Source organism: Zosterops lateralis (genome assembly GCF_965231275.1).
Source record: "Zosterops lateralis genome assembly, chromosome: 7".
Taxonomy (NCBI): domain Eukaryota; kingdom Metazoa; phylum Chordata; class Aves; order Passeriformes; family Zosteropidae; genus Zosterops; species Zosterops lateralis.
In genome coordinates, this window is record NC_139767.1 from 38,574,348 (window position 1) to 38,600,084 (window position 25,737).

Sequence of the window (25,737 nt, forward strand, 5' to 3'; positions counted from 1 at the left end):
CTGTGATACAAGTCTAGATTCCTTAGTAATAACATAACCTGTCTTCTTCCGGGCCTGGCCCAGAAACACAGCGTGAAGTCTCTGCCGTGTTCTGTAGTGGCCAGAGACACTGGAAATCATCATTTGTTTAGGAATGCTAATCTAAAATCTCTGATTATGCGAAGACTTGGCATTTAAAGAATTTGGGAAGATTATCTCCTGATTTCCTACAACATGCAACGTCTTCCCCTCAAGTAAAAATGCCTGCCAAAGTCTGTTACTTTCTAGAAGACAAAACTGAGACCTCGATGCAAATAAAATGAATTAAAATGAAATTCAGTTGCTTTGCCGTTGAGGCGGCTGCGTCCAACATTCCCATCCCGCCGTGTCGTTCAGGGACGGCCCGCTGTACCTGGTCACGAGAGACGGGGGGATTCATTTACAGGGTTCAGGCAAGGAAGAGAATGTGACATAGACTGAAAACTTAAACACCGTGTTGCAGTTTTCAGGCTAAACGTGGAATGCGATTCGGATGTCTGTGGGGACGCTGCTCCGCGCACCCACAGGAATCCCGCCCCTCCCGGCAGCGACCCTCACCTCCCGCCCGCCCTCAGCCCCCAGTTCCCGCCCTCAGCCCCCAGTTCCCGCCCTCAGCCCCCAGTTCCCGCCCTCAGCCCTCAGCCCTCAGTTCCCGCCCTCAGCCCTCAGCTCCCGCCCTCAGCCCTCAGCCCTCAGTTCCCGCCCTCAGCCCTCAGCCCTCAGCTCCCGCCCTCAGCCCTCGGCTCCGGTCAGGCTCCGCCCCCGCCGCGCGCCTTCGGCGGGGCCGGCACGCGCGGCCGCAGCTCTCGCGAGAGCTGGGAGCGGCCGCGCCTGGCAGCCGGGCGGTCTCGCTCCGCCGCCATTGTGTTGCGGGAGCGGCGCGAGCGGGCGGCGCGGCGCGGCCCGGCCCGGCCCGGCCCAGGCCCGTCCGTGACGGTGAGTACGGACCGCCCGCGGCGGCCACTGCGGCTCGGGCCGCGCCCGCCCCGGCGGCCTCACGCCAGGGCCGAGGGAACCATTTTGTGCCGTGCTGGGACCGGGCCGCCCGCCCGTCTCTCCGCCATCGCCCCCAACGGCCGTTCGGCTCCGCGCCCGCTCCCGTAGCGAGGCCGTGTGACGCCCGGTGCCCCCTGGTCCTCTCCGCCTTCCTCGCGGCCTCTGCCCGGCGGTTGGGGCCGGATGCTGCCCGGGCAGCGGGATCGGGTGCGGGCGAGCCGCTCCTCGGGGCCCGGCAGGGGAGGTGCGGGGCCCTCGGCGGCTCTGCGGAGCACCCGCTGCCTGCGGGAACAGTCCGGCCTCAGGCCACCAGCCGCGGCAGCGTGGGCAGCCATCGACATTTGTAAATATTCTTGCTCCTCATTGGGCTCCTGAGAGACTCCCGAGTTATTTGTCAATTTCACTACATTGAAGGTTGAGAAAATACCCGTAAAGAAGAATTTCACGGTCTGAGAGAAAGACTCGTGAGCAGTGTCTTGTTTGTCCTAAAAACATGACAGTGAGTAAGCCCCGAGGACGACACGCGAGCACAGGTTGGTCGGGAGAAAATCCTATGGATAGTTTTATGTTAAACCACACAAAAACATGTAGACATGAGACCTCGAGTCTTAGGTAGAAGTGTCTGTGCATAGTTCCAAGCTAGAAGAATGAATTTAGGAGCAGGCAGTGAAGCTTATGATACCCTCTGATGGAGAGTTCAAGATTGCTTAAATCTCGTAGCAATCATGAGAGCTGGCAAAGGCTTTACTTACTCGTAAACATGACTACCTGAAATTCTTCCTCTTTTATCGATAGAGAGGGTCAAGACAGGAGATAAATATTTGCTCTCTGAGTGTTGTGAAACCCTTTTTGTGAAAGGGTGTAAAAATAGACAGTTAAGGATAGTAACTATTTTTGTCCTTTGAAATTGCATTGCCTTCCCTCAAAAACCTCTTGGATGTTTTATTACTTTGTTATCTCTACCCATGGCTATGTTAGGTCTAGTTCATCTTTTATAATGCTGCCGGAGGGATGACAGCTCAAGAAGGGCAGGACATTTGATCTATGTGCTCAAAATAGGCTGTGCAGCTCTACCTCCTTTTTCAAGTTGGTCATCTGTTTCTCAGGTATGACTTAAAAGTTTTATTTCAGAACTTGGTTTCTGACCAAATCTTGAAGTATTGCATATGTCCCTTTTTACAGGAGGCTCTGGAATTATTTCCAGATTTTTTTCATGCGGTTTTCAGTGCTAAGTAGTGTTTCATGGCATAAGCTGATGAAATACATTGCTTTGATAAGAAGAGTACTGCTGCTCATCCTGCTGTACACATTCTCATTTCTCTATTGTTGGGTGTGAACATGAGTAGTGTTAAAATAATGGAGAAGCCAGAAGTGTATTTTCACTGTGTTGAGGGTTCTCCATGAAGGACACATCAGGTGTGATAGTTTAGTAAGGTGTTCCTTTACTTTTTGGCAACAACAGGCTTTTTAATCAGTTCAGACTATAACCCAATTTCTGTTACTGTGATTATTGTTATTATTTCCTCAGAGAAGTAATTTAAGGGGTTTTTTTGGTCTCTACCTTCTATGTAAATCGAAATGTCTACTTTGCCATTATGATACTCACTACAGCATGTTAATTACTGTTTGGCGTTTGTTGAATTCTTGTGCGTGTAAACAAAATGCTTGGGGTTTTGAGTGTTTTTCTTTAGGAAAACTCTTAAGATGATGATACTGTAAAAAGGAACCATTCTCATTCTGAAATATTGTATATGAGTGCAGTATTTCCCTTGCAGACAAGTATTGTTATGGCTTTAATAAAGTGGTTTTTATTTTAGCGTGAGACCATTGTGTGGCTCTGTCCTGTGCCCTGTGATAGCTTAGCATGCTCACCTTATTAGCATGCACCACCTCATTGTGCTACCATGATCAGCATAAGCCTGGTATGTGTTTTGTTTGTATTCAAGCCACCTATGAAGACAGTTGCATCTCAGGCTTTCAAGGTACAGTGCTTAAAATGGTTTTCAGAGAGCTCTGGGAGAAAACTCCAAACCCAGAAGACATCTTACTATTGTTGGTCACCGGAGGTGAAAAGCCTAGATCTAGTTTTGTCTATCTGGTAAATGAATATCATGGCTGCATTGACTTCAGCTGCATTTCTGTCCATCTGGGTAAGACTATGAGGAAAAGCTGAAAGAATTTGTGTTGTTTGGCCTGGAGAAGAGAAGCCTCCAGGGAAACCTCATTGCAGCCTTTCAGTGCTTAAAAAGGGTCCATAAGAAAGATGGGGCCAGACATTTAGTAGAGCCTGTTCTGATAGGACAAGGAGTAAATTTAAGGAAGGCATTTTTTATGATGAGCATAGTGGGCACAGATTGCCCAGAGAGGTGGTGGATACTCTGTTCCTGGAAACATGCAAGGGATGGGACTCTGCACCCTCTGAGCCATCTCGTTGACGATGTCCCTGCTCATTGCAGGGCAGTTGGACTAGATGGCCTTTAAAGATCCTTTCCAGTTCAAACTATTCTATGATTTCTGCTAGTTGGATTGCAAGTAAATTTTATAATGGATGGCCAGAAATTGAAGAGCTCTTGGGCAGCAGATTTTAAAAAATGTTTAATCTTAATGATCTACTTTCTGTCAGTGAATTTTTATTGAAAGATAAAAGTAAAATCCAATTTCCTTGATCAGAATTTCTTTGCCTAGATTATAAGGCCTTTTATTCAGCCTCTTTTTGTTTCTGCATCAGACATGACAGATGTCAAATGCCTATTCTTACGTGACTCTGATTGATATTTATAGCAGATCCTTCTCATTTGCTGGCTGAAGCAAAGACTGCAGAAAAAAGTGTTAAGGTTCTACGCAGAAACTTAATCCTAATGTGTATACATAAACTGACACGTTAAATTCTGCCATTTCTATTGTGCTGCCTTAACTTGGTTTTAGCACCTTTTTTTGGGTATAGTTTCTGCAGGATTTCTTCACTTGTAGGAAGAAAATATTCTATAGATAGTATTATCCTGACATACTTGGATTGAAATCGCAACCTGTGCTAATTTACAAGATTAGGCTGATGGGTAACATCATCTGTCCTCTTGGGGCTACCACTGAAGGAGAAAATTAGTCTTGTGTCTATTTATGTGTATCTGTAGAAGGAATTTGCTAATTTTGGACTCCATTTCATTCTCTGCGGGTAGTTGGCTCTGGTGTCAAGTCTTCCACCCTGTCCTGTTCTGTGTGAATGCTCTTATTTTTTTCTGTGCTGTGAATGGCGCATAAGCAATTTTATTGGTATTAGATGATTTATAATTTAGTCTTTGAAGTTGTCTTACACTTCTGTCTCCTCTGCTGATTCATCTGGACATTAATTCCTAGTAGTGGGACCTTCCATCTCTTCTTGAACCTTTGCATTTTCTGTGTGTGTCCATGTCTGACTTTTATTTATGCTACTGAATTAATCTAGTTCCACACCTATCTGAAACAAAGTGATTCAGAAACAGAATGATCCATAATAGAGGAGATAACGCTGGCACTTCTGTCGAGTACTTATAGTACAGAATTGGCTCCATTATTCTGTGTTGTTTGTTCCTTGTATTTTATATCAGGATAAAACATAGACAAACAGTCTTTGAATATCAGATCTCATCAAGACATGTGTCTGTTCTGTGCAGCCTACAATCTAGTCTGTATTATTGTAGTATTATTTTGGCTTCACAGTTTGCAACTTTGATAGTTACTTTTTTTGCACTCATTGCAACTTTTCATACAAGTACTAAAGTTGTAGAGCACATTATGGCAGATTACTCTGAAGGGTAAATTAACTATCATTACAGTTTAGGAATAAATATGATTGCTACATTTTATTGAACTAATGATCCACTTGAAGTGGTGTAGTTTAGATAGTTAGGCTTGTCCTCAGTTTCTTTTAAGTTTCTACAATTAACTGTTCTTTTGAACTCTGGACTGCTGCTTAGAACATTCTTATTGATACAGATGTGCTTACAACTGAGAATTGCATAAAGTGCTGAATATTTGCCTAAGGTTTTAAATGTGATCCAGGAAATTAAATTATTTAATTATTTCAGTATATGAACACAAAGTTGGGCAAGTGAGCATTTCAGATTCCTACCCAAGTCTTGTTTACCTGGCAATGGCTTTGGCAAACACGAACGGGTTACTGGTTTTGGAAGCGCGGTCTAGCAGCAGGTGTCCTCTGTAATACAAGCCAGTAGTTCTTTTGTACACAAAGGTAAACAGTCACTTAAACTTAGTATACTGTAGAGTCCTGCTTGCAAGATTAAGCATTTTGGCAATTTGTGTTTTGGCTGCTGTCGTAAAGCTGGCTAACAACTGAACATGCATGAGAACAGTGGTTAAGGAAACTAACCTCAGCCATCCCAACTGTTAGGTCAGTGGAGTTCTGTACAAACTAACTGACTTTTAGCAGATAGAATATTTAATTCAGTATGACTTGAGCAAAGATGAAAATCCTGAGTATGTGGACTCACCTTGAAACTGCAGCCAGACATGAAGTGTGTCAGGATTGATATAGCAGCTTTTTGCAGAGTGTGATACTGATGAGCATGACTGAATTGTGGAAAAAATGTACTTCGTTGATGTGTAGGGGTTTTTTTAAATCAATAATTTACTCCTGCTCTCAGAAGGTTAGGCCAGAATTAGAAGTGGTTAAATAGACTGTACTGCTTTGGCAAATCACCCTGTATCAGTAGGATTCTAAGCCACCTGTTTGAGTTGTTACATGTCTTTGCTACTCTTCATGTGCTGCATCATTGAGGACACTGCAGTTTCCTTAAATTTTTTTAGGAGCTGCCATTTGTGGTCTGCTTCTGTCTGTACTATCCTGAGGAGGAGGAATCTAGCTATCTGGAGTTTTAGGTAAACATTAAGTCAGATACCATTTCAAGGACAGGGATGAGTATAGGAACACATCTCATGTGGAAAAGGCACGAGCATTTCTTTTAAAATGCTTAGAAATAGCAAAAGGCAGATAAAAACTCAGCAAGTGAGAAGTAAATTTATGAATACACTTGTGAGATAGCCTGTGCTCCTTTGCATATGTTAGCTTTCATGGGAATTGTCTTTGGAGAAGTTGAAGGCAGATAGACTGCAGATGTGTTTTTTCACAGGAAGGTGAAGTTTCACAGTTTCAACCCAGAGTAAGAAGTCTGAATATAATTTCTGTAACTGTTAAGATGCATTTCATTAGTAAAAACGTAATATATGAATTTAAGGAATCTGAGTAATCTGTTCCTGACTCATTTTGCGTTAATATGTGTGGTGTAACATTTGCGTTACTGTGTGGTGTTTTAGGGAGTACCTCTTATAATTGCAATAATATATCATAACAAAATCATAAAAGGAACTCTAATGAGGGATGGGAGGAGATGTAAAGAAGAGGTTACAAAAACTAGGATAAGAACTCATTTCCCGATTTAACTGATGCACAGTCAGACCAAAGCACTGTGCAAATAATTGTATGTGTGAATCATATTTGTTACACCTGGAGTGACCTGTACTTGTTTTGTATGAGTTCCGTGCTTCTATGAGAAAAAATGATCAGTATGTCCTTGTACAGGATACAAAGAATGGAGTCAAAACCCTCAAGAATTCCTCGCAGAATATCTGTTCAGGCTTCGAGCTCTCCTCTAGGATCTAGAACTGGAAACAGTTTATCTGGTGCATATAGTACAAGAGAATCTTCATGGAGATTAGAATCTGGATACCAGGTAATGTATTTTTTTTATTTTTATAAAGTATAAATGATTTTAAAAGTCTCTTTTTTTACCAAGAAAAGCCCTAAAACTCAGACAAACAAAATTTCTAAAATGCAGGAATTTACTAACCAGGCCAATGACAGTAATCACTGAACTGGTAGTTCTAGATTTTCTGGTTTTACCTGCTCGTTTGTAGCTGCATCTTTAGAAGTCAGCTGTTTAATGAATGAGAGGGCATCCTGATAATATGGATCTGTTTTTTTATGAGTCACTGCCATCATAAACCTCGGTAAATGGAGTTTTCTGTTGAGGGAGAGGTGATGTTTTTTTTGAACTTTGATGTGTGTAGGGCATTACACTTGATGTGTTGGTGATGCAAAACTACAGGACTATGTTGTCAGTACACAAGGCACTACCATTCTGCAGCACCTCCTATACTTGAAAAGGTAGGAAGAGGAGCTTTAGACTCTGTCGTGGTTTGACACCGGCCAAATGCCAGTTGCCACCCGCAACAGTCACTCGCCCTCCCCTGCCGCAGCTGGGCAGAGGAGGGAAGAACTTGATGAAGGCTTCATGAGTTGAGGTAAGAACTGGGAGAGGACACTCCAAGGGCAAAACAGGCTGAAATTAAAGGTACAAAGAGAATTTATTACTAACAAGATCAGAGGAGGATAATGAGAAGTAAAATAAGCCCTGAGAAACACCACCTCCCAACCCCTCCCTCCTTCCCACTGATAGTGTGGGGAGAGAGGGCACGTGGGCGTTACAGTCAGTTCATCACCCGAGGTTTTCCTCCGCTTGGCTCAGGGTCTGGAGTCCTTCCCTTGTGAGGCTGTGGGGTCGCTCCCATGGGAGTCAGTTCTCCATGAACTTCTCCAGTGTGGGTCCACTCTCAAGAGCAGCAGTGCTCCCAAAACTGCTGCAGTGTGAGTCACTCTTCCACAGGATGAAGTCCTCCAAGGACAGGCTGCTCCAGCCTGGAGCAGGCGCCCTCTCTCTCCATCAGGTCTCCCACTGGATCACAGCCTCCTCCAGGAATTCACCTGCTCCAGTGTGAGCACCTCCCACACAGGCTGTGGGTGGATCCATGTATTCCCCGTAGACCTGTGGGCTGCAGGGGCACAGCTGCTTCACCATGGTCTTCACCACAGCCTGCAGAGGAATCTCAGCTCCAGCATCTGGAGCACCTCCTCCCCCTCCTTCTCCATTGACCTTGGTGTCCCCGTGTTATTCTCCCTCACTTGTTCTCACTTCCTACTCTGTTGTGGCTGAAATTAAAACTGCATCCCTGCTTTTGTTTTAATTTCTTCTGAAATCTGTTATCACAGAGGTGTTACCAGCATCTCTAATTGGCACAGCCTTGGCCAGCAACATGTCCATCTGCAGAGCCATTGGGGATTGGCTCTGCTAAACATGGTGGAAGCTTCCAGCAGCTAATCACAGAAGCCACCTCTGTGACCTCCCAGCTACCAAAACCAGGCCATACAAAACTGAAGCAGAGTCACATTAGCCTGTCATGTCAGTATGTTAGTCCAGCTTGGCTTTGTGTGCACTGCATGGGACTGAAAAAAAAGGACTTCTGCTCTTTCACAAGCAGCATTTTACAGTAACCAACCTACTTTTATGGGGAAGGAGAGCTGTGCTCAAGAGGAAGCATTCACACTGTTCAGATACTTGCAGTTTGGGAGAGTATTATGGGAAGCAGAGATTAAACTACTGTAGAAATTATTTTTGACACTTGGAAGCAACAGATAGCAGTTTGACTCAATTATCTTAGTACTTTTTTTTCTGCTTCTGTCAGCAATTCTTACCTCAATTTTGGGCCCAGAAATGTAAACTCGTTTTGGTCTTTGAAATTGCAGAAACTTAACTCTGTGATTAAATGTTCCTATTTTTTAAAAAATGGTTAGGAGTTTGGTCCCTGCTGACAAGCTATCTGGGACATTGTATTATATAACGCCTGTTTGAGAAATAGTTTTACAAGTAATAGAGCATTATTTTTAGCACAATTAAATATACATGTTACATTTTCGTTATCTCTAGGATGCATGTGGTTGTTATTATATAGGCTATAGGGAATGTAGAAGTGGAAGCAGTTGTGAGTCGTATTTGCATTTTGGAGTCCTAAATGTTTTTCACTGGCTGTCGTGATAGGGCATGAAATTAAAATGCGTGACTCCAGTCAGGAGGCAGTAGAAATCAGAAGGTTTATTTACAATTCATTCAGCCCTTTTCTGACACGCTGCACTAAGAAGACACATTATTGGTCCATAGGGCTGACACCTCTCCCATTGGCTGAGTAACAGAAATAGCAAACACCTGTTGTTATGGGAAAGGAATATTGTTTACACCATGTTGTTTTGGGAGAAAGAAAAACTGTTGAAGAGTTTCCCTTGAGAAGAGCTAGCTCTTCTCAAGCTCAGAAAATATGGAGTCCACATCTGGCTGCTCAGCAAAAGCAAATGGAACTGTCTTACTTTTGTAGAGATCCATGGACACAGTCCACGCACAATGTACATATACTGAAAGCCACTGATCAGAAGAGAAGTCTTCAGCTGAACTGGTGCTGTGAAGTTGGATGTGCTACTGCTGTTTAAAGATTTTAACACAATGTACCTTATTATTTCATTTACTACATGAACTGCAGTGTGTTCACTGCAGTGTGTATTCTTTTGACTATTTCCTGTTGAGAAAAGTGATTCTGAGCTGAGGAATGATCTCATAACACTTGCCAGTTAAAACAGAAGGGAAAGCATTTGGATAAAAGATCGTGTTGTATGCCTTTTTTCCACTCCCAGTTTGTAGAAGGTATGACAGCTTCTTACACAAGACTGGTGCTTCCATAAGGAAGCTCCCTCTCCTGACTAACCTTTGGTACTTACAGAGCTGGTAGGAACAAATTGCTTTATTGCTTGCAAATTAAGATTACAGAGACTGGAGCAAGAAGGTTTAAGTCCAGTTGGATAGGAATGCAAAGGACAGGCATTTTCACTTTGTTAATCCATTCAGAAACGTACCTTAAAGTATTTAAGATCTAGTTCAGTTACAAATGATTTAAAAGTTGTTTAGAAGTAAAATTTTGGCTATCAGTAATTCTTTAGGTATAAAGAGGACTTGGATTTTTAATGCAGAATTTCTATAGAGAGAAAACTTGATTATAGGTTAAATCAAAAACTTCTGGGACAGATCAGTCGAATTTGTATTTGGTTTTGATTAGGGCTAACAAATAAGGTTTCTATTGGGTGAGTTTGTTGTATCTTTTTTTTTCATGCAGATCTCGAATTCTTGTACATCATGTACTTTGAGATCAATCTGGGTACTAGCCCCTGCTTATCTGAGGAGGCATAACAAAGAGCTTAATTGTAAACTAATCAGATGTATGGGATATAGTGTTGTTGCTAGGTAACGTTAAAATACAAAAATTGAACTAATGTCATGTGCGAAAAAAATCCTATCCTTTATGTTACAACACAGTAAACATTTTATGATGAGTTAATTATAAGTTTTTTGGTTTTTTTTTCATTAGAGGCATAGGGTGAAGAGTAGTTTATAAAATCGTTTTGAATGTTTTCCTGGTCACATTTCTCAGCTACTGAAAATTGACACCATACCCGGAATACCTTATGTAGGGATTTAATTGTTAAGTTCTGACAAGGGATGTTAAATAGTCTTAAGCTGAATTGAAGAAAACAAGCTGAGCTAAAATTGCTGCTTAGCGTTAATTAAACGGTTGCATTTCTGTTATTTCTATTAATTTTGCTAATCTCCATGACTATTCTACGGAACGAATTAAATCGCAGTCTCTTTGCTCAATTATAATCTATTCATTGAAATTCAGCTTGTTTTAGTGGCCAAAGAGGTGCTTTTGTTGTAAGGGAGACCCTTTCTACACCTGTAGGACTTTTTGCATAACACTTGAAAAGGAGGCCCTTAATTCAGCACTGTAGCTGCAATATTTTAAGTCAGGGTAATGCCTCAAAAGCATTACACTTCAACTTTTTGTTGTTCTAGGTCAAAACAGAGGACAGATGAATGAGCTGCTATAAAGTACTTAGAGAAAACCAAACAACAAAACTTTGGTTTTGCCAGTGGTTCTCTCTAAGCCTGTTTTATTTCTGGGCTATCCCTCAAAATTTCTTATTAAATGTTTCCAGATTTATTACTGCTTCTACTTCCCTGTATTTTCAATGTTCAGATCAGATACTGAATTATTTTTGAGTTACAAGATGCATATGATAATCATGTTGTTCTTCAGGAATCCAGTGTATTGAATAGTTCCAGTAGAGATTGGAGAATTGGAGAAAGGGATACCCGTGAAACTCCTTGGAAGCTTACAGCATCATCTCCAACTCGCTACTCAGGGACACTTGATCACCCTCATTCTGGAAGATTTTTGGGAAGCAGAAGCAGATTGGTGAGAACTGTTAATGTGCAATACTTGGGAAAAAATACTGAAAGCCCAGGGTTTTACTTTAGTCTTCCCAATCTCAAAAGCTGCCAGCAGGGACTCTCTGTAATGTTTTTAAGAAAAGTGAATCTTACTAATTCAAGATGGAGCAAAAGCTAGAAGACAGCAGTATTAAAAAACATTCAGAGGATAAAAATAGTGATGTGTATTAGTTTTACTAAGAGTTAAGAAATACATTTGAAGTCAGTAGCTCTGACCTGACTCTGACTCTGAAAAAGAAAAAAGAAGGGGGTTATTAGAATCTCAGACATATTAGAGTCCTGTGGATGGCAAAGTTGATATTATTTATACTTTTTCACTCAGGTGTTTCCATGGGGGTGTTTTTTGGATGGTACTAGCTTTGTGAGTTAACACGAAGTTCATGGGTTTGGAGATCTGCTTTAGGAAATTTAATTGTAAGGTGTATTTCATAGTCTAATTGTTTTTACTTACATGCTGCTTACATCATACAGTAAGAGAGAATGTTTACCTGAGATTCAAGACTCAGACCCTATTAGTTTGTCTTAACTGGGTTCTAGAATGTGCCTTTGTAATTCCAAGAATAAAATTGTTTGCTTGTGACATGCTTATGCATTGTAGAGTGACAGTTAACACTTTGAAGCGCAGTAGAAATACTAAGATAGGAAAAGCAGAAAACTCTGAGCAGGTTTGGTGGAACGATAATGAAATAAAAATCTTGCTCGCTTTCAGAGTGAAAGATGTTTGGGTTCGTAAGAGTGCTCGCATTGTTAAAGGAGGTGTTGGTTTTCTTAGGTGACTTGAAGGTGAAGACACTGATATATTGGGGGGTGAGGAGGGAGGAACTGGTGTGCACGTGTTGGCCTTCAGGGGAAGTCATGGTACATGTCTACATATGGTTTAAATGCAAATGGAATCTAAGTGGTTCTAACATATTTAGTTAAATTAGTGCTGTGGTTTTCAAGGTGAACCCCCTTTTTTTTTTCCCCCATTAAGGTTAATTATTCTCTTAAAGTGAATTCTAATGCAAATGAATCTTGCAGAAGATACTGAAAATTCCATGTATCAAGTAGCAAATTATTAAAACCTAAGTAAAATGTTAAATAGAAGATTAATAAGGGAAAGTACCTGGCTTTGTACTCTGTTTCTGATGTTAGTTTGTCTCCCTAACTATTTTTTTATGGTGAGATGAGGGAAATCCTTAAGAGACTTCTTAGTTTAAAAGAGCAAGAAGTTGTGGCTTAAACTTAGTAAAAACCATAACTAAGTAGAAATAAAACACAGATATAACATAATCTGATTTGTTTGATCTTTAAAGGATCTTGGTTATAGATAGTTTCTGGGAAGACAAACAGCTCAATTCAGCTTTTTGGTTGAGCTCAACTTTTTCTTTTTTATATAGAAAAATAAACCCGAAGTATTTCAAATAGAAAATGAATGCCTTGATTGTAAGTAACCGGATGAACAGCTTTGTAGGCTATTCTAAACATTTTTTTCAAAATCCTATAGTTCTGGTTTCTGAAAACTGTTTTATTTCACTGCTGTACAATGCAAAAATTGTTTTGTACCTGTTTTTTTACTCCGAACTCCTTCAGTTGCGCTTACTGTAATCAAAAGATACTTTTTTTGAACAGTTTTCCTTAAGTTCACTCCTTAGCTAATTATATTTTAGGTTGATAAAAAGTAAGTTGGATTAGTTAAACTGTGAAATAAAATAATGGACCTCTTCAGTTTTGGCCATTTTTGGACAGCAGAATATGTTCTCTTGGGAATCTATAAAGCTATGTTTGGTTATGTTTGTAGCATCTTACAGGCCAGGAATATAACTTTTCCCCCCCTTTTTACAAGATTTTTTTTGTTGTAAGCCACATTTACCTGTAAAAGAAATACAATGTTGAATGTTATAGAAACTGACTTTTGTTGGTGGGACTGTAATGAGTAAACCTGGAAATACTAATCAAGAGCACAAACATAATTCCTATGATATTTTTAAAGAAAAGGTTTTGTATCTAAAGTTATTCTTAACAATTTTTGTGAGTTTTACTTTATGTACACTTTTGTGCAGTGTAAGTGCATCTGATATACTATGTAATTTATTTTTTAATGTTATTTCAGTCTACATCTTCTTCCTCTCATTTCACATCTGGGTGTTATGGTGAGTCTGAGAGAACTCAGGGAGCATATTCAAGACTGCATAGCCAGCAGCAAGATAGTGATTCAAAGAGACCTAAACTATCTTGTACATCTACCTCTTCTGTGAGAAGTAATGGCTTGACTGCCTTTTCAGGTGAGAGGTTGATTACTGGAGCTGAGTTACATCGAAATTGTCTGAGTAGTAAGTTCAGGTTTTACCAAGTTTTAAAAGACTTGCTTCAAATATTATGCTTATATCTTTCTTAAGTAAGAAAAATTTATGCCTGTCTGAAGAGTATGTCCACAATTGATAGCTGTATCCAAACTTTCAAGTATGCTGTTAACGTGGTCTTTTGAAAATCCAGTTGTACTCACGTCATTTCAGAATTATTACCTGTACCTATTCCTTTTGGGGTCAAGCTGAATTTCATGGCTCAAACGTAGCTTAATTGGTTAAGATTTCAAGAAAAGAATGAGTGCAGCTGCTCTTACTTCATGGGTCAAGTGGTGTTGATGCGTCAAGGTGTGTGAAGGACAGCAGAAAGGAAACCTTTACCATACGTAGCAATATGTTCAGGCGCAGTGTCATGGCTGGTTAGAGCACTGTTGTTAGAGGTCAGGGAAGAAAGTGTTCTTTTTTTAGCAAGGCCGGAACTCATTCTCTAGGTCCTGCCTAAAGAAACATTCTACACTAAGTGCTCTTTCAGGAAAACTTGAGATTTTCATTGAAGCTGTGAGTAAGTTCATGAAAATTTGGATAGACAGTATTTATGCAATATGCCAACAGAAGTCTAAAGCCCAGGAAGTAACGGTCAAAACCTTACACTGAAAATATTTCTAAACCATTTGATACAGATCATTAGATTAATTCAGATTACCCTTGTGAGTATGGATTAATGGGTTTTTTAATATCTCCTTAAGGAATTGCACAGCCATCCAAATAAAAATCAATAAATTCTTGCTCAAACCTCAGTATCATTGATACTTTCTTACTCCGTTAATAACATGACAACCATTAATATGTCTCATTCCGGTGTAGGACTGTTTATATTTCCGTTTCTGCATTGATTGGCCGTTCCACTGCCGACCAATGAGTGCTTAAGTTTGGTTTTCTAAGTTAGCAATGAAGCTATATCAGGGTGAATTTTTCAGAGCCATTGAAGAAAACTCTTTTGGAACAGGAGTTTTGTCCACAGCTGATGTATATACAGTTTGCTATGCAGTTGTTGGTGCTGTTTGCAAGAAACAAGATCTCTTTTTATCCTGAAGTGTTTTGCTCTGTAATGTGAACAAGGATAGCATTAGTCATTGTTCTTAAAATTGTGTCTAAACTACATTTAAGCTTCATCAGCTGTTCTTTTGAGAAATGAAATTTCTTTTAAGTAGTGTCAAGAGGAATGGCAGCATTTACTAAGTCTCAAGCTGCTGTTTTGTGAAACCTTTTTAAAAACCAGCTACCATTAGAAAGCAAGATGCTACTTCTTTTCCTCTTCTGTCCTATAGGAGTGTTAATGTATCTGACTCTTCTCAAAAGTATTATTACTTTTTGTTTGATTTAGTTTTCAGAACTAACTTGCTGCAAGATGAAGCAAGTGCCAGCATCAGCAGAGTGCACTTAGCTTTATGTTGGCAGCTGGGTCCTTGGTCAGCCTAGTGGTAATGTTAACCTTGCCCTTGATATGCATAACGAAAATGTCTGCATAAGTGCCAGTCTTAATGGATTTTTAGATGTTTACAAAAATGGGGGATTTTTTTACTTTTTCTTTCTAGAGTCCTCATGGAGATGCAGTAGGATTCCCAGATCTTCATCGGTAATGCTTGGCTCGCTTGGAACTGATCTGGTGAGAGAGCGAACACAGTTAGAAAGAAGAACAGATCTGTCTGTTAATAACCTGGTGGATCCCAGCTACAGGAACAGTGACTTTTCGCCTTCAACGTGTATGTTTTGTGTAACTGAAAGCTGAGAAACCTACAGTTTGTATGGCTTTTAGTTTCTTAACATGTTCATAGGATCACAGAAGGATTTGGTTTGAAAGGGACCTTTTGTTCCACCCCTGCCATGGGCAGGGACACCCTCCACTATCCCAGGTTGCTCCAAGCCTCATCCAATGTGCCCTTGAACACTGCTAGGGATGGAGCATCCAAAACTTCACTGGGCATGGTCTTCTAATATTTTATTCAAAACGCGAACACAAAATATAGTTTAATGTATCTTTTTAAATACAGTTGGTCAGCCACTTTCCATGCGTTGACCAAACCATCAAAGGATATATGAATGGTCTAGCTTGTAGATGCATTCGGTCGTGTAAAAGTGGCATTGGTGGTCGCCACTGCAACTCTGTGATTGCTCAGTAATGCTCTTTTCTTGTTTGTCTTAAAATCTGTTTGTATTTAGGTATGGGAAGAGAAATAATGTTAATTTGACCTAGGAAAGTTTTTTCTTAAAGGTGCATATTATCTCTTCTTGTTTGGGTTCTCAAATAGTTATTAGGGAAAACTGCTAGACAACTGCTAGACCACTGAAAATAAAAAATGAATAAAAACACACTTTATGTGAGGTGAGAGGTTTGTCTCATGGCAGCTGCTAGGACTAGTAAGGACTTTTGCACTGTAATGTTCACTTTATGTTCAGAGTGCTGTGACGTTCTAGAGCTGTCTCAGGGGAAGCTCACCTTTAGTCTTGATCTGCAACCTTTTGCAGATGAGTTAGTGATACTTTGTAACACAGAAGTTAAAAAAAGCGCCACCTTTCTAAGTATAGAAGCTAAGCAGAGAAAGTGAAAACTACTTTCAGAATGCATCCTGTCGGCTTGCCTCAACAGAAGAGTATATTTTAATGTCATCAAACTCTTAGCACTTTTTAGTAAGTGGACAGTTCAACTACTCTGCCTGGTGGAGCCTAATGGTAGAAGTGGATTGGTGAACAACCTTGCTTTGTACTGTCTAGGCTGCATTTCTAGCAGTAGTGCTGATATTAAGTGCTATAAAATAACTCCCAAATGTGTTCCGTGATGTGTAATCAAAAGCGTATGGTAGATGATTGGCATCTGTGCAGATGTTTCATTAGCTGGAATCTGCCAGATAAATAAAGATCTTCTTCAGCAGTAAATGGTGATTGCAATGCAGAATCCAGTAAAGGAAAGTCACCAAAACTATAAACATGAAAGTTTTTAATTTGAGAATACATAGAGAGCTTCTGTTTCCTACCTTCATCCATCCATGCTTATTCCTCCTTCCCCCTTCTCCCACCCACAACACCCAGTGCAGCCTTTTGAGGAAGGAGACTAGCCACCTCAGCTGCTTCATGTGAACTACAGTTCCTATACAGTGGAATTCTTCTCAGTGTGTTGAGATACTCAGACAGCATTTACAGAAGATACACTTGTAAGAAAGATACAATGGTTTGGGTTGGAAGGGACCTTTAAAGTCCCCTAGTCCAAATCCCCTGCAGTGAGCGGGGACATCTTCAGCTACGACAGGTTACTTAGAGCCCTGTTGAACCTGACCTTGAATGTTTCCTGATTTGTTTGAACACGTCTTGTCGTAATATTTTGCTTTGCTTTTCTGCAACAGATCTTCAAGACAGACCTGCCTCTTCATATGCAGAGGGAGCAAGACCAAAAGAGAACTCATTAAGCACTTTGAGGCTGAATGCGCCCATGAACCGCCAGTTGCCTTCTGATCCTCAGCCATCTTTTTTCAACAGAGACTCTAACATGAGCTCTTCAAGATCCAGCTATTCTTCAAGACAAAGGAGAAATGAATTGGAATCTCCCCAGAGGAGTGTGCAGCCAGCATTTTCTCTTACTGCCATTAGAGATGAAACCCCTTCCTCAAGTGGTTCTGAAAGGATTTTATCTTCTCAGAGGTCACTGAATGAGTCTGCAGCTGACAGCGAGGGGAGGCGCACAACCAGACAGCTGCTGTCTCGTTTAGCATCTAGTATGTCATCTACGTTTTTCTCTCGAAGGTCTAGCCAAGACTCATTGCATACAAGATCATTGGGCTCTGAAGAGTCAACGGTGGTCCCAAGAGTTCAAGCTACTACCCTGTCAAGTAGTAATGGAGCTGCAACTCCGGAAGTTACGGGACTTCAGTCATCCGAAGCTTCTCAGGGGTTTAGTTTCCTTGGACGAAGATGGGGTTTATCTGGAGCTTCACAGAATCGCAGCTCTGATTCTGATGGGGAAAGTTACAGACCAGATACTGAAAGTAGGAGCACAGGATCCTGGTTGTCATCCTCTTTGAGGAACAGATGTACACCTCTCTTTTCCAGAAGAAGAAGAGAAGGAAGAGATGAATCCGCAAGGATCTCTACCTCTGATACAACTGCTAGATCACAACATGTCTTTAGAAGGAGAGAGTCAGGTGAGGAGAACTCTCTTGAAGCATCAGATAGCCCTCCTCGGGCTTCTGTTAGCAGACCGACACCTGCAGTATCTGTTATTTCTACAGCTACTGCCTCCCCACCAGATTCAGCCCCTAGTGGAAGAAGTTCGGGAATTCTGCCTGGTTCTCTCTTTCGCTTTGCAGTGCCTCCAACATTAGGAAGCAGTCTGTCTGACAATCTTATGATAACTGTAGATATTATTCCCTCTGGCTGGAATCAGTCTGATGGACAAGAAAGTGGCAAGTCTAAAATACCGCCTTCAAGAGATCCGGAAAGGCTCCAGAAAATTAAAGAAAGGTAAGTTAGCATGTTCTTTTGCAATAGTAAAATGTACATATTTTAACTTGAGAGGTGGCTTTCTGCCGTCATGATTTTAAAAGAAAACTTTCCTTTAGAGGAGGTGGCAACTCAGTCCCCTGTCACCTTTATTCTCACTTTTGTCTTTAAAGAAAACTGTTTTAATTCTCATAGGTTTGAGAACAGTTTGATAAGTGGAATTTTCATTATAAAAAGTCCTACATGAAATGTCACAGCGTTTGTTGGTATTCCATCCTATTCAGCCTTCTTTTAGAAGATTCTGAAGATGAAGAGGGTGACTTATGCAGAATCTGTCAGATGTCCTCTGCAAGTTCTGACAACCTTTTAATAGAGCCATGCAAATGCACTGGAAGTCTGCAGTATGTTCACCAGGAGTGCATGAAAAAATGGCTGCAGTCGAAGATAAATTCAGGTAAAGCAAACTCTGGACCAAGATAGAGTTCCAGTTACACAGGGAAGCTTATCAGAAGGTTTGCACTTACCTGGAGTATTTAGTTGGAAAGTGGGGACAAACAGTAGTATGGCACTTACAGGCCTTTTGTGTCTGTGCAGCTTCTCATGTGAGTAGTTCCAAGAGCTGTATTCTTGTCTAGAGAGCTATGGTTTTTGTGATTGTCTACTAAGATGTTAAACAAAAGAGAACATTGCAGAAGTGTAGCTTTAGAATTATTCTGCCACTTCAGTGGTCCCACTTTGGGTGGCATTCCACCCTTAGGGAAATGGTTGTGCTTTTTTTCAAGACTTCTATAGCCAAGCTAACTCCTAGCAGTGATGGGAATTTGAAAATTGAAAAATTATTTTGCATTGTAATTAGACTTAAATATGTCAATTTTTTAAAAGATACTAATTCCTGTTCAAGGCACTTTAAAATCGCTTGTTCAAAAATAACTTAGAAGTGCATATATAATTCTTTAAGAAACATTGTGGTGTAGAAATATTTTTGTAACAGATTGATTGACCAGTTTGTAACTGTTATCTGCAGTATTCTTCAGACTTAGAAGTAGGTGGCTTGATAGAAGCCGTGAAATACTTTGTACCAAAGCACGGCACAAAAAGTAAAAAAGGGACTTTTTTGCTCAGCACTAGAGGAGGGATGTTTTAGAAGCCTCAGCCTGTAGAAGAAATTTATTTGAAGTATTTAACTATATATAAAGACATAAGTCCACTATCAACTTGCTTTGTTCGTCTTGCTTATGAAGGAGTCTGTTTTAAAACTGGTACAAGACAAAATGTTACTTAACAATAACTTTATTCTGGTATATTTATTCTTACTTTTCTGTGTATTTGGATTACACGGTAAAATTCAGAAAGCCCAATAAGTGATTTTATGCCAGACTTGCAGGAAGAGGCATATTATGTCCAGAGTAAGTGTGAGGCAAAATAGCTGCAGCTGGATAGAGGATAAGCATTCTGCAGTGTTTAAATTCTGACAGTAAAAATTAAATTCTGACAGTAGCAGATGTCACTACATTGCTGTTAGAGGCTTTCTTTTCTTCTAACCTTGCTCTGCAAAATAAAGCCAAAAAATGTTTATATGAATGTGTCGTATGTCATGGATTGTTGAAACTTGACACTGCGTTTTCCCCTTGCCTCCCTCCCCACCAGGTTCTTCTTTGGAAGCAGTGACAACTTGTGAATTGTGCAAGGAGAAGTTGCATCTTAATCTCGAAGACTTTGACATTCACGAACTCTATAGGGCACATGCAAATGAACAAGTTAGTATATTTTACCTTATTTGGTAAGTGTTGCTTTAGTGCTGGGAGGGCAGTCTTTAGAGAAGCCAAATGCATCTCCCATTTCAGAAGGACTGTTACGCATATAAAGTAATTTTAATGTGGAACAGATTTTTCTCCTCAATATTCTGACTACCTTCTGCTACGCTTCCTAGAGCTGAGCTTTCAGTTAGTGTAATGTATCTCTTTTCTTAGTTTCATATCTGTTACCTAGCTTTTTAATCCACTGTCTCTGCCTCATAGGTGCAGTGCAAATTCTAGCATGATTAGATTGAATTTCACATTAAGTCAGGAGTTGTCATTGTTTTTAGCTGGTTTTGAACACAGATTTGCAGTTGTTCTAAACATACAATTACAAACTTGTTTTGTTTCATTAGAGTGGTAGAAACTAACCTCTGTTCTAGCAGTTTCTAAGTGCTCCTTCAAATAATTTCCTAACTAAAAAATAATCAAGGGCCCATTGGTATTACTCTTGTTATTTAAAATAAGGTATCTTAGAACTACTGGATTGTGTGGTATTTAAAAATGAGTAAATAGTGCAAAGCTGGTATTTTTAATGGACTTTATTCTGAGGGGTTTTCGCCATACTTTGGGTTGTATTCTGACGATGTACAAAGACTAATGATACTAGAAATATCAAGTGACATCAGTTTTGGGGCAAAGATCAGCCTCTAATTTTTTTATTATTTAAAATCAGTTCTTACGCTAGTACAATTGATAGGAATTCTAGGGTAAGGACTCTAGTACTTACCCTAGAATTCCTATCAATTAGGGCAGTGTCTGAAAAGTCTTTCTCAAGAGTGCCATCATCTTGCTTTAGTAGTAGTACTTATCAGTTGCTGTCACTGAATTTTACAGCAATAAGAACTCTGAAATTTTTTTTCCTAAAGAATTGACTGAATTATCTGTTCAGCAGTAGCATTTTCGATGTTTTTCTCTTACCTTAGCAGGTAAAGGAATTTCTCAAGTATCTATAGCATCGTGACATTATTAAAATAAATTCCTTTATTTTGGCTTTCTGTAAAGCCTTGGGACCACAGAGAAGAAATCAGCAATATTGGTTTTATTTCCCCAAATGATATAATGCTCTGATTTGTACATTCTTTCCTCTGAACTAATCATGAGATTTAATTTGTAAAACTCTATTTTAATCTTCAAGGATAACGTTGGATTTGGGGTGGACGGGAAGGACTAGAAGTATAAATAGCTTTTCAGCAACTTAAATTTTTTAGTGTTACATTTTGCTCATTCTTTTGGAACAGTTAGAGATAAATCTGTAATGATTCCATTAAAATCTAATTGTTGTTATACTTGAATCATATATGCAGATGTATTACTGACATTCTGAATGTTTCTTTTGATCTCCTTTAAGGCAGACTATGAATTTATCAGCTCTGGTCTCTACCTTGTAGTGTTGTTACACTTATGCGAGCAGCGCTTTTCTGATATGTTAGGAACTGCAAATGAGGCCAGCACACGTGTCAGAGTAAGTATGCAGTGATTTTCTGGCAGGAATTGCTCATACAGAGAACTTGGAAGAAGATTGTTGCCTTCAGTGACCTAGGAGCTAGATACCCAAGAAACACACTTCTTAAACAGATTTAGGTCTAAAATGGGCTGTGCTTGTCAGTGCACCGTGTTTGATTGGAAACCACCGAAGGTACTGCATAATTGCGGGTATTCTGATGCGGAATGCTTTTTGTCAAGGTTGTTGGTAATTGATTAGTTAGCATACGTGTTGTCATGATTATTGTGAATTTATGCAAAACTGGAAGGTTAACCTCTCTGTGCCAAACATGCAGTTAAGAATGCTGGACTACCTGATTTGTTTAATTTTTCTCATTATGCAAGTCTATATTGTAAAGGTCTAGAACTTGCAGTGCTTGTCTGCTGGAGTACACATAAATGTGTACTTGAATATTAACATTCTGCAACAGCCGATAGCTGTAATATGATTTCACTGGCAGTAGTACAAACTCTTATTAGTTGCATTTGGCTGCATTCTTGTCACTTGAAAGGCCTGGCTTAAGAACGTGTTAAGTACACCTTTTAACCAGTAAGAGATCAGCATACAGAGTTCTTTCTGCACAGTGAATCACACATAAATCCAGTATTCTACGTGTTTATTTGATAATTAATCAGTTCTCTTAGTCAACCGAGCTCCTGAAAAGCCGGTTATTTTTAGGTTTTTTGCTTATGTACAAAGAAGTGACAGTATTCAGCTTATCCAATGCATATGGGAATGGTTGAAGCTAGCAGGTACGAGATCTTTGGGGAAGAGATGGGACTGTGCTCTATCTGATCTCTTAATGTATTAGAACAGTGCTTCTCTTCTCTGTACACGTCTAATGTAGGGCTTATAGTCCACGGTCCGGTCTCTCTGCTGCAACTGTAGAGATCTAAGACACGTGATCTAATCGTAGGCAGCATCCAGCGTAGATTGTTAGCTTGGTTGCATTGAAGAACATGTTTTTACTGGTTTCCCATCAGAGGAGGCATTACATACTTCTGTGTGTGACGCTGCATTTTAAACCAGGGAGAGCACCAATGCTGGTGTTCGGTATCAAGCATATGAGTAAGCCGTGGAAGGTCATTTTATCTGCTGTGTCTCAGTATCTAGACTTTTAACTGAAGCAGTGATGCAGATTGGCAGTGACAAAAGAAAACCACTTGGCTGAGGCTTTTTATTTGTAGGAATTTTCTTTGGGTTTTGATACCACATGCTTCTAACATCAAACTGCCACTATTGCATAATAGTCATCCTGGTCCTAAGATTTTAATTATAAACAAAACTTTCGTGTTTATGTATTTTTCGTGAACCACATTTATTCAGAGGGTTCTGTTTTGTTATATTAGTGGTGAAATAAATGAAATGGATTTAACTAATGCAAGTCCTTACCGTGATTATGTTTTTCTGCATTACAGATTTTAGGAATGGTTTTCATTAAACTGACACTTGTTTATGTTTGCTGCTCTCAAAACTGATGCGTTTTACAGACTGTAGAACGTGAAGATGATGTCACAAGCTGCTACCACAAACATTTCACAGCTGAAATAACTGTGCAATAGCAATTTAAAAATATAATGTGTGGGGATTTATATTAAATTTTGCACTGTTTTTTGTGTCGGGCAAATGGGTTAGGATAATCAAGATCTGTCATGAAGCTTTGGGATGTTAAAAGTGAAGAAAACTTTGCTAACTTGTTGCAAATTTCTGCAGATAACTTTGCAACTTTTAAACTACTTTCTCTCTGCCTTGTTTCTAGTTTATTAACCTTGCAAGAACTCTTCAGGCACATATGGAAGATATTGAAAGTAGGTGCTTCCCCTCTTTCCCTCCTCTCCCATTAGATCAACTCAAAGCTAATGACTACAATCCTCCTTGCCAAGATTCGTAATACTGAACATAATTACTGAAAACCTTACTCAGCAGTGCTTTTTCCATCATCAGTAGAATTATTCTGAGGGGGAACTAATTTTAATTCTCCATGATTAATTTCCCAACAGCACAGAGTTGTTTAGACCACAGAAGTGTTATCCGCAATCGATAAAAAAATCCCTTACTAGTTACAGTTTGGTTATTGTAGTTCTGGTAATTTGTAATTACAGGGTAAGTGGTAACCTTCAGGTTGTTTCCTTTTACAAGAGTCTTAGTCGGAGAGAAACATTGAGAATTGAATTTTACTGCATTTAAATTAGATGCTTGTGTTGCCATTTTTCTTCTCTTTCTTTTTCTTGCCCTCTTCTTCTTCGTTTTTTTCCATTTACACACTTTTTGGTTTTGTGGGTTCCTTGACCAGACCTATCAGACCTCGTGAATAAAGTCTAAAGGTTGCCAGTTTGGCAAAGGATTAGCCTACTATTCATCTAATAACTTTTTAAAGTGTGTTTAAATTCAAAACTATATGCTGATAAATCTAAATTTCTAGGGAATATACCCCGGATCTATTTCTGGGCATGTTGAATAGGCAGTAGAAGGGTAGTTGGTCTACACTTTTTTTTCCTACTTTGCATGTGAGTGTCTGTCAACTGTATATGGGTTTTCAGTACACAGGATGCATTTGGAATACTATGAAGAATGGGAGTGTGTGTGGGGGGGGGAAAGAGAGAGTTCTGGTTCAAGGTGATTATTACTGCAATCAGAGTGGACAAAGATGGACTTGAGTTCCAAATTCATTCCTCAGCTATGTGCATCCTTACTAGGGGAAAATGAATGAGTGTCATTTTACTCCTTAATTCAATCTATATTTGATTCAGCCTTTAACTTACAGGTGAGGAATACTAAGTTCTAGTTTTATTATTGATGCGCTTCAGTTACATTTTTCTTCTAAGAACTGAGGAAGCAAGGAGTCAGACTTTTCTTCTGTGTTCAGGGATGGAACAAGTTACTCCAGTATAAATACTTTGTTGCCTGCAGACCTCGGTTAAGAGGACGCACTAAATTCCTGTTACAGACAAGCTAACATTTTACAAACCCAATGCAGATGTGTGTATTGACTTTTCTGTCATAGTTGACAAGTGTGTGTTTGTCTTTTAACTTGCCTTGCAATGACAATGACCCTGTGCATATGTGGGCTTTGTGTTCATCTTGCATATGCTGAAAGGACAGGAGAGGAGCTGCTTCCAAGTAGGCCCAGGTTGGATTAAGCAACAGATAGATCGATAGATAGATATAAATTCAAGTCTTTGTTTAGACTGCTGAATCTTTCTAGGTATCCAAATTGTTAATTTAGTGAGTAAATTCTTTCCCTTATGTTGGGTGCTGCTGTCATGGATTGAGTATATCCTCCTCTGACTACTGCTGGGATTAACCACTCTAAGCACTACATAAAACTTGAATCTCTGGCATAACTAAGTTTTCTTCCTCTTACTTTGAGGAAGAAGAGTAGGAGGACACTGCATATTTATTCTGTTGAATTTTGATTTGAAAATGCTGTATTTTTCTGACACGAGATGCATTTAAGAATTAAGATATGTGATTACGCAATGTTTGGCTGGGTATTACAATCTACTATTTAATATTATAAAATCACCTTTATTTCCTCTACTCATCCTAAAGCACTTTAAGTTGACACATTTTTGTCAAGGCTTCTGATTACACTGTGTTGTTCCAACAGCTTCTGAAGATGATTCTGAAGACTGAAGCTGGTAGAACTTCCACACTGCAAGAAACAAATGGAATTGCTGCAGAAATGCTGAACTGGCAAGAACAACGCCAATATGCATTTGTTTTATTCTTCTCCGTAGTAAAATGCGCATTGAATATTACTGTAGTTTTTGAAGCATTGTTGAATTCAAAATCAGCTGCTGCACAGCGGAGCTCAGTGGACTCAAGAACTACTCAGCATGTGTGAGGATTAGATACATAGAAAGCAACTTCCCTTTTTAAATTATGAGGATGTTGTGCTTTGTTTTGGAAGACATCAGATTCTAAATATTTAAGGAAGCTCTATCTCTCTTTGTGTTTCCTTCTTACCGTAGTCAGACTTCTGGTTTTGTCTTACCGAGTTTTGCTCCTGTACTGGCACTAAGTGGTTATAGTGGGTTTCAGGGGGAGGGTGGGGATGCCCATGTACTTAAATAGGTTTTGTTTGGGTGTTCTTAAATGCCTCTTTTGCCGTATCATTTAACTGATTGCTTCCATTGTTAATGAATGAACAGGAGGATAAAGATTGTTGGGGTTTTGGCTCATTTGAAGATTATTATTTAACTCAAAAAGCAATAAGAACTTGCAGTGGTCTTTTAATACTTGGTGATGGCTTTTTTTATGTACCAGTTTGGAAATTTGAGATTATATTTGATATCATGTGGCTGTTCCATTATGGAATATTGCAGTTGTAAACTCTGCATTTCAGCATTCCTAGCAGATATGCAACTTGACAAAGACCTAAGGTTGTTTAGTTTAATCAGACTTTTTTTAGATCCCACCTTCACTGTTCAAAGCACTGGTTATCAATGTGTTTTCTAGTGTTGTCACTTCTTTATAAATAAAGACGAAAGAGGTATGCA

General features: G+C 39.7%; 1 protein-coding gene across 11 annotated transcripts; it reads left to right on the forward strand.

Annotated features, from left to right (window-relative positions):
• Nucleotides 1-871: 871 nt before the first annotated feature.
• MARCHF7 (membrane associated ring-CH-type finger 7) lies at nucleotides 872-25,737 on the forward strand. Of its 11 annotated transcripts, none has more exons than XM_083865311.1 (11): nucleotides 890-954; nucleotides 6,590-6,740; nucleotides 10,984-11,142; nucleotides 13,270-13,441; nucleotides 15,058-15,225; nucleotides 16,861-17,655; nucleotides 17,743-17,974; nucleotides 18,238-18,407; nucleotides 19,601-19,710; nucleotides 21,101-21,214; nucleotides 24,846-25,737. In XM_083865311.1, the coding sequence occupies exons 2-11, from the start codon at nucleotides 6,600-6,602 to the stop codon at nucleotides 25,080-25,082; spliced, it is 2,298 nt and encodes a 765-aa protein (XP_083721437.1). In that variant the 5' UTR covers nucleotides 890-954; nucleotides 6,590-6,599; the 3' UTR covers nucleotides 25,083-25,737. The 11 variants fall into 11 exon arrangements, 9 of the variants coding, with proteins under 9 accessions (XP_083721435.1, XP_083721437.1, XP_083721440.1 ...); XM_083865314.1 differs by having other exon boundaries at nucleotides 17,821-17,974; XM_083865313.1 differs by adding an exon at nucleotides 22,995-23,043 and having other exon boundaries at nucleotides 16,861-17,974; nucleotides 24,846-24,994.

Coding starts and splice junctions, on each gene's coding strand:
- MARCHF7 (XM_083865309.1), top strand. CDS start 6,600: ATGGAGTCAAAACCCTCAAGAATTCCTCGCAGAATATCTGTTCAGGCT. Junction 15,226..16,860: donor TGACTTTTCGCCTTCAACGT/GTATGTTTTGTG, acceptor TTTCTGCAACAG/ATCTTCAAGACAGACCTGCC. Junction 19,711..21,100: donor GGGCACATGCAAATGAACAA/GTTAGTATATTT, acceptor ATCTCCTTTAAG/GCAGACTATGAATTTATCAG.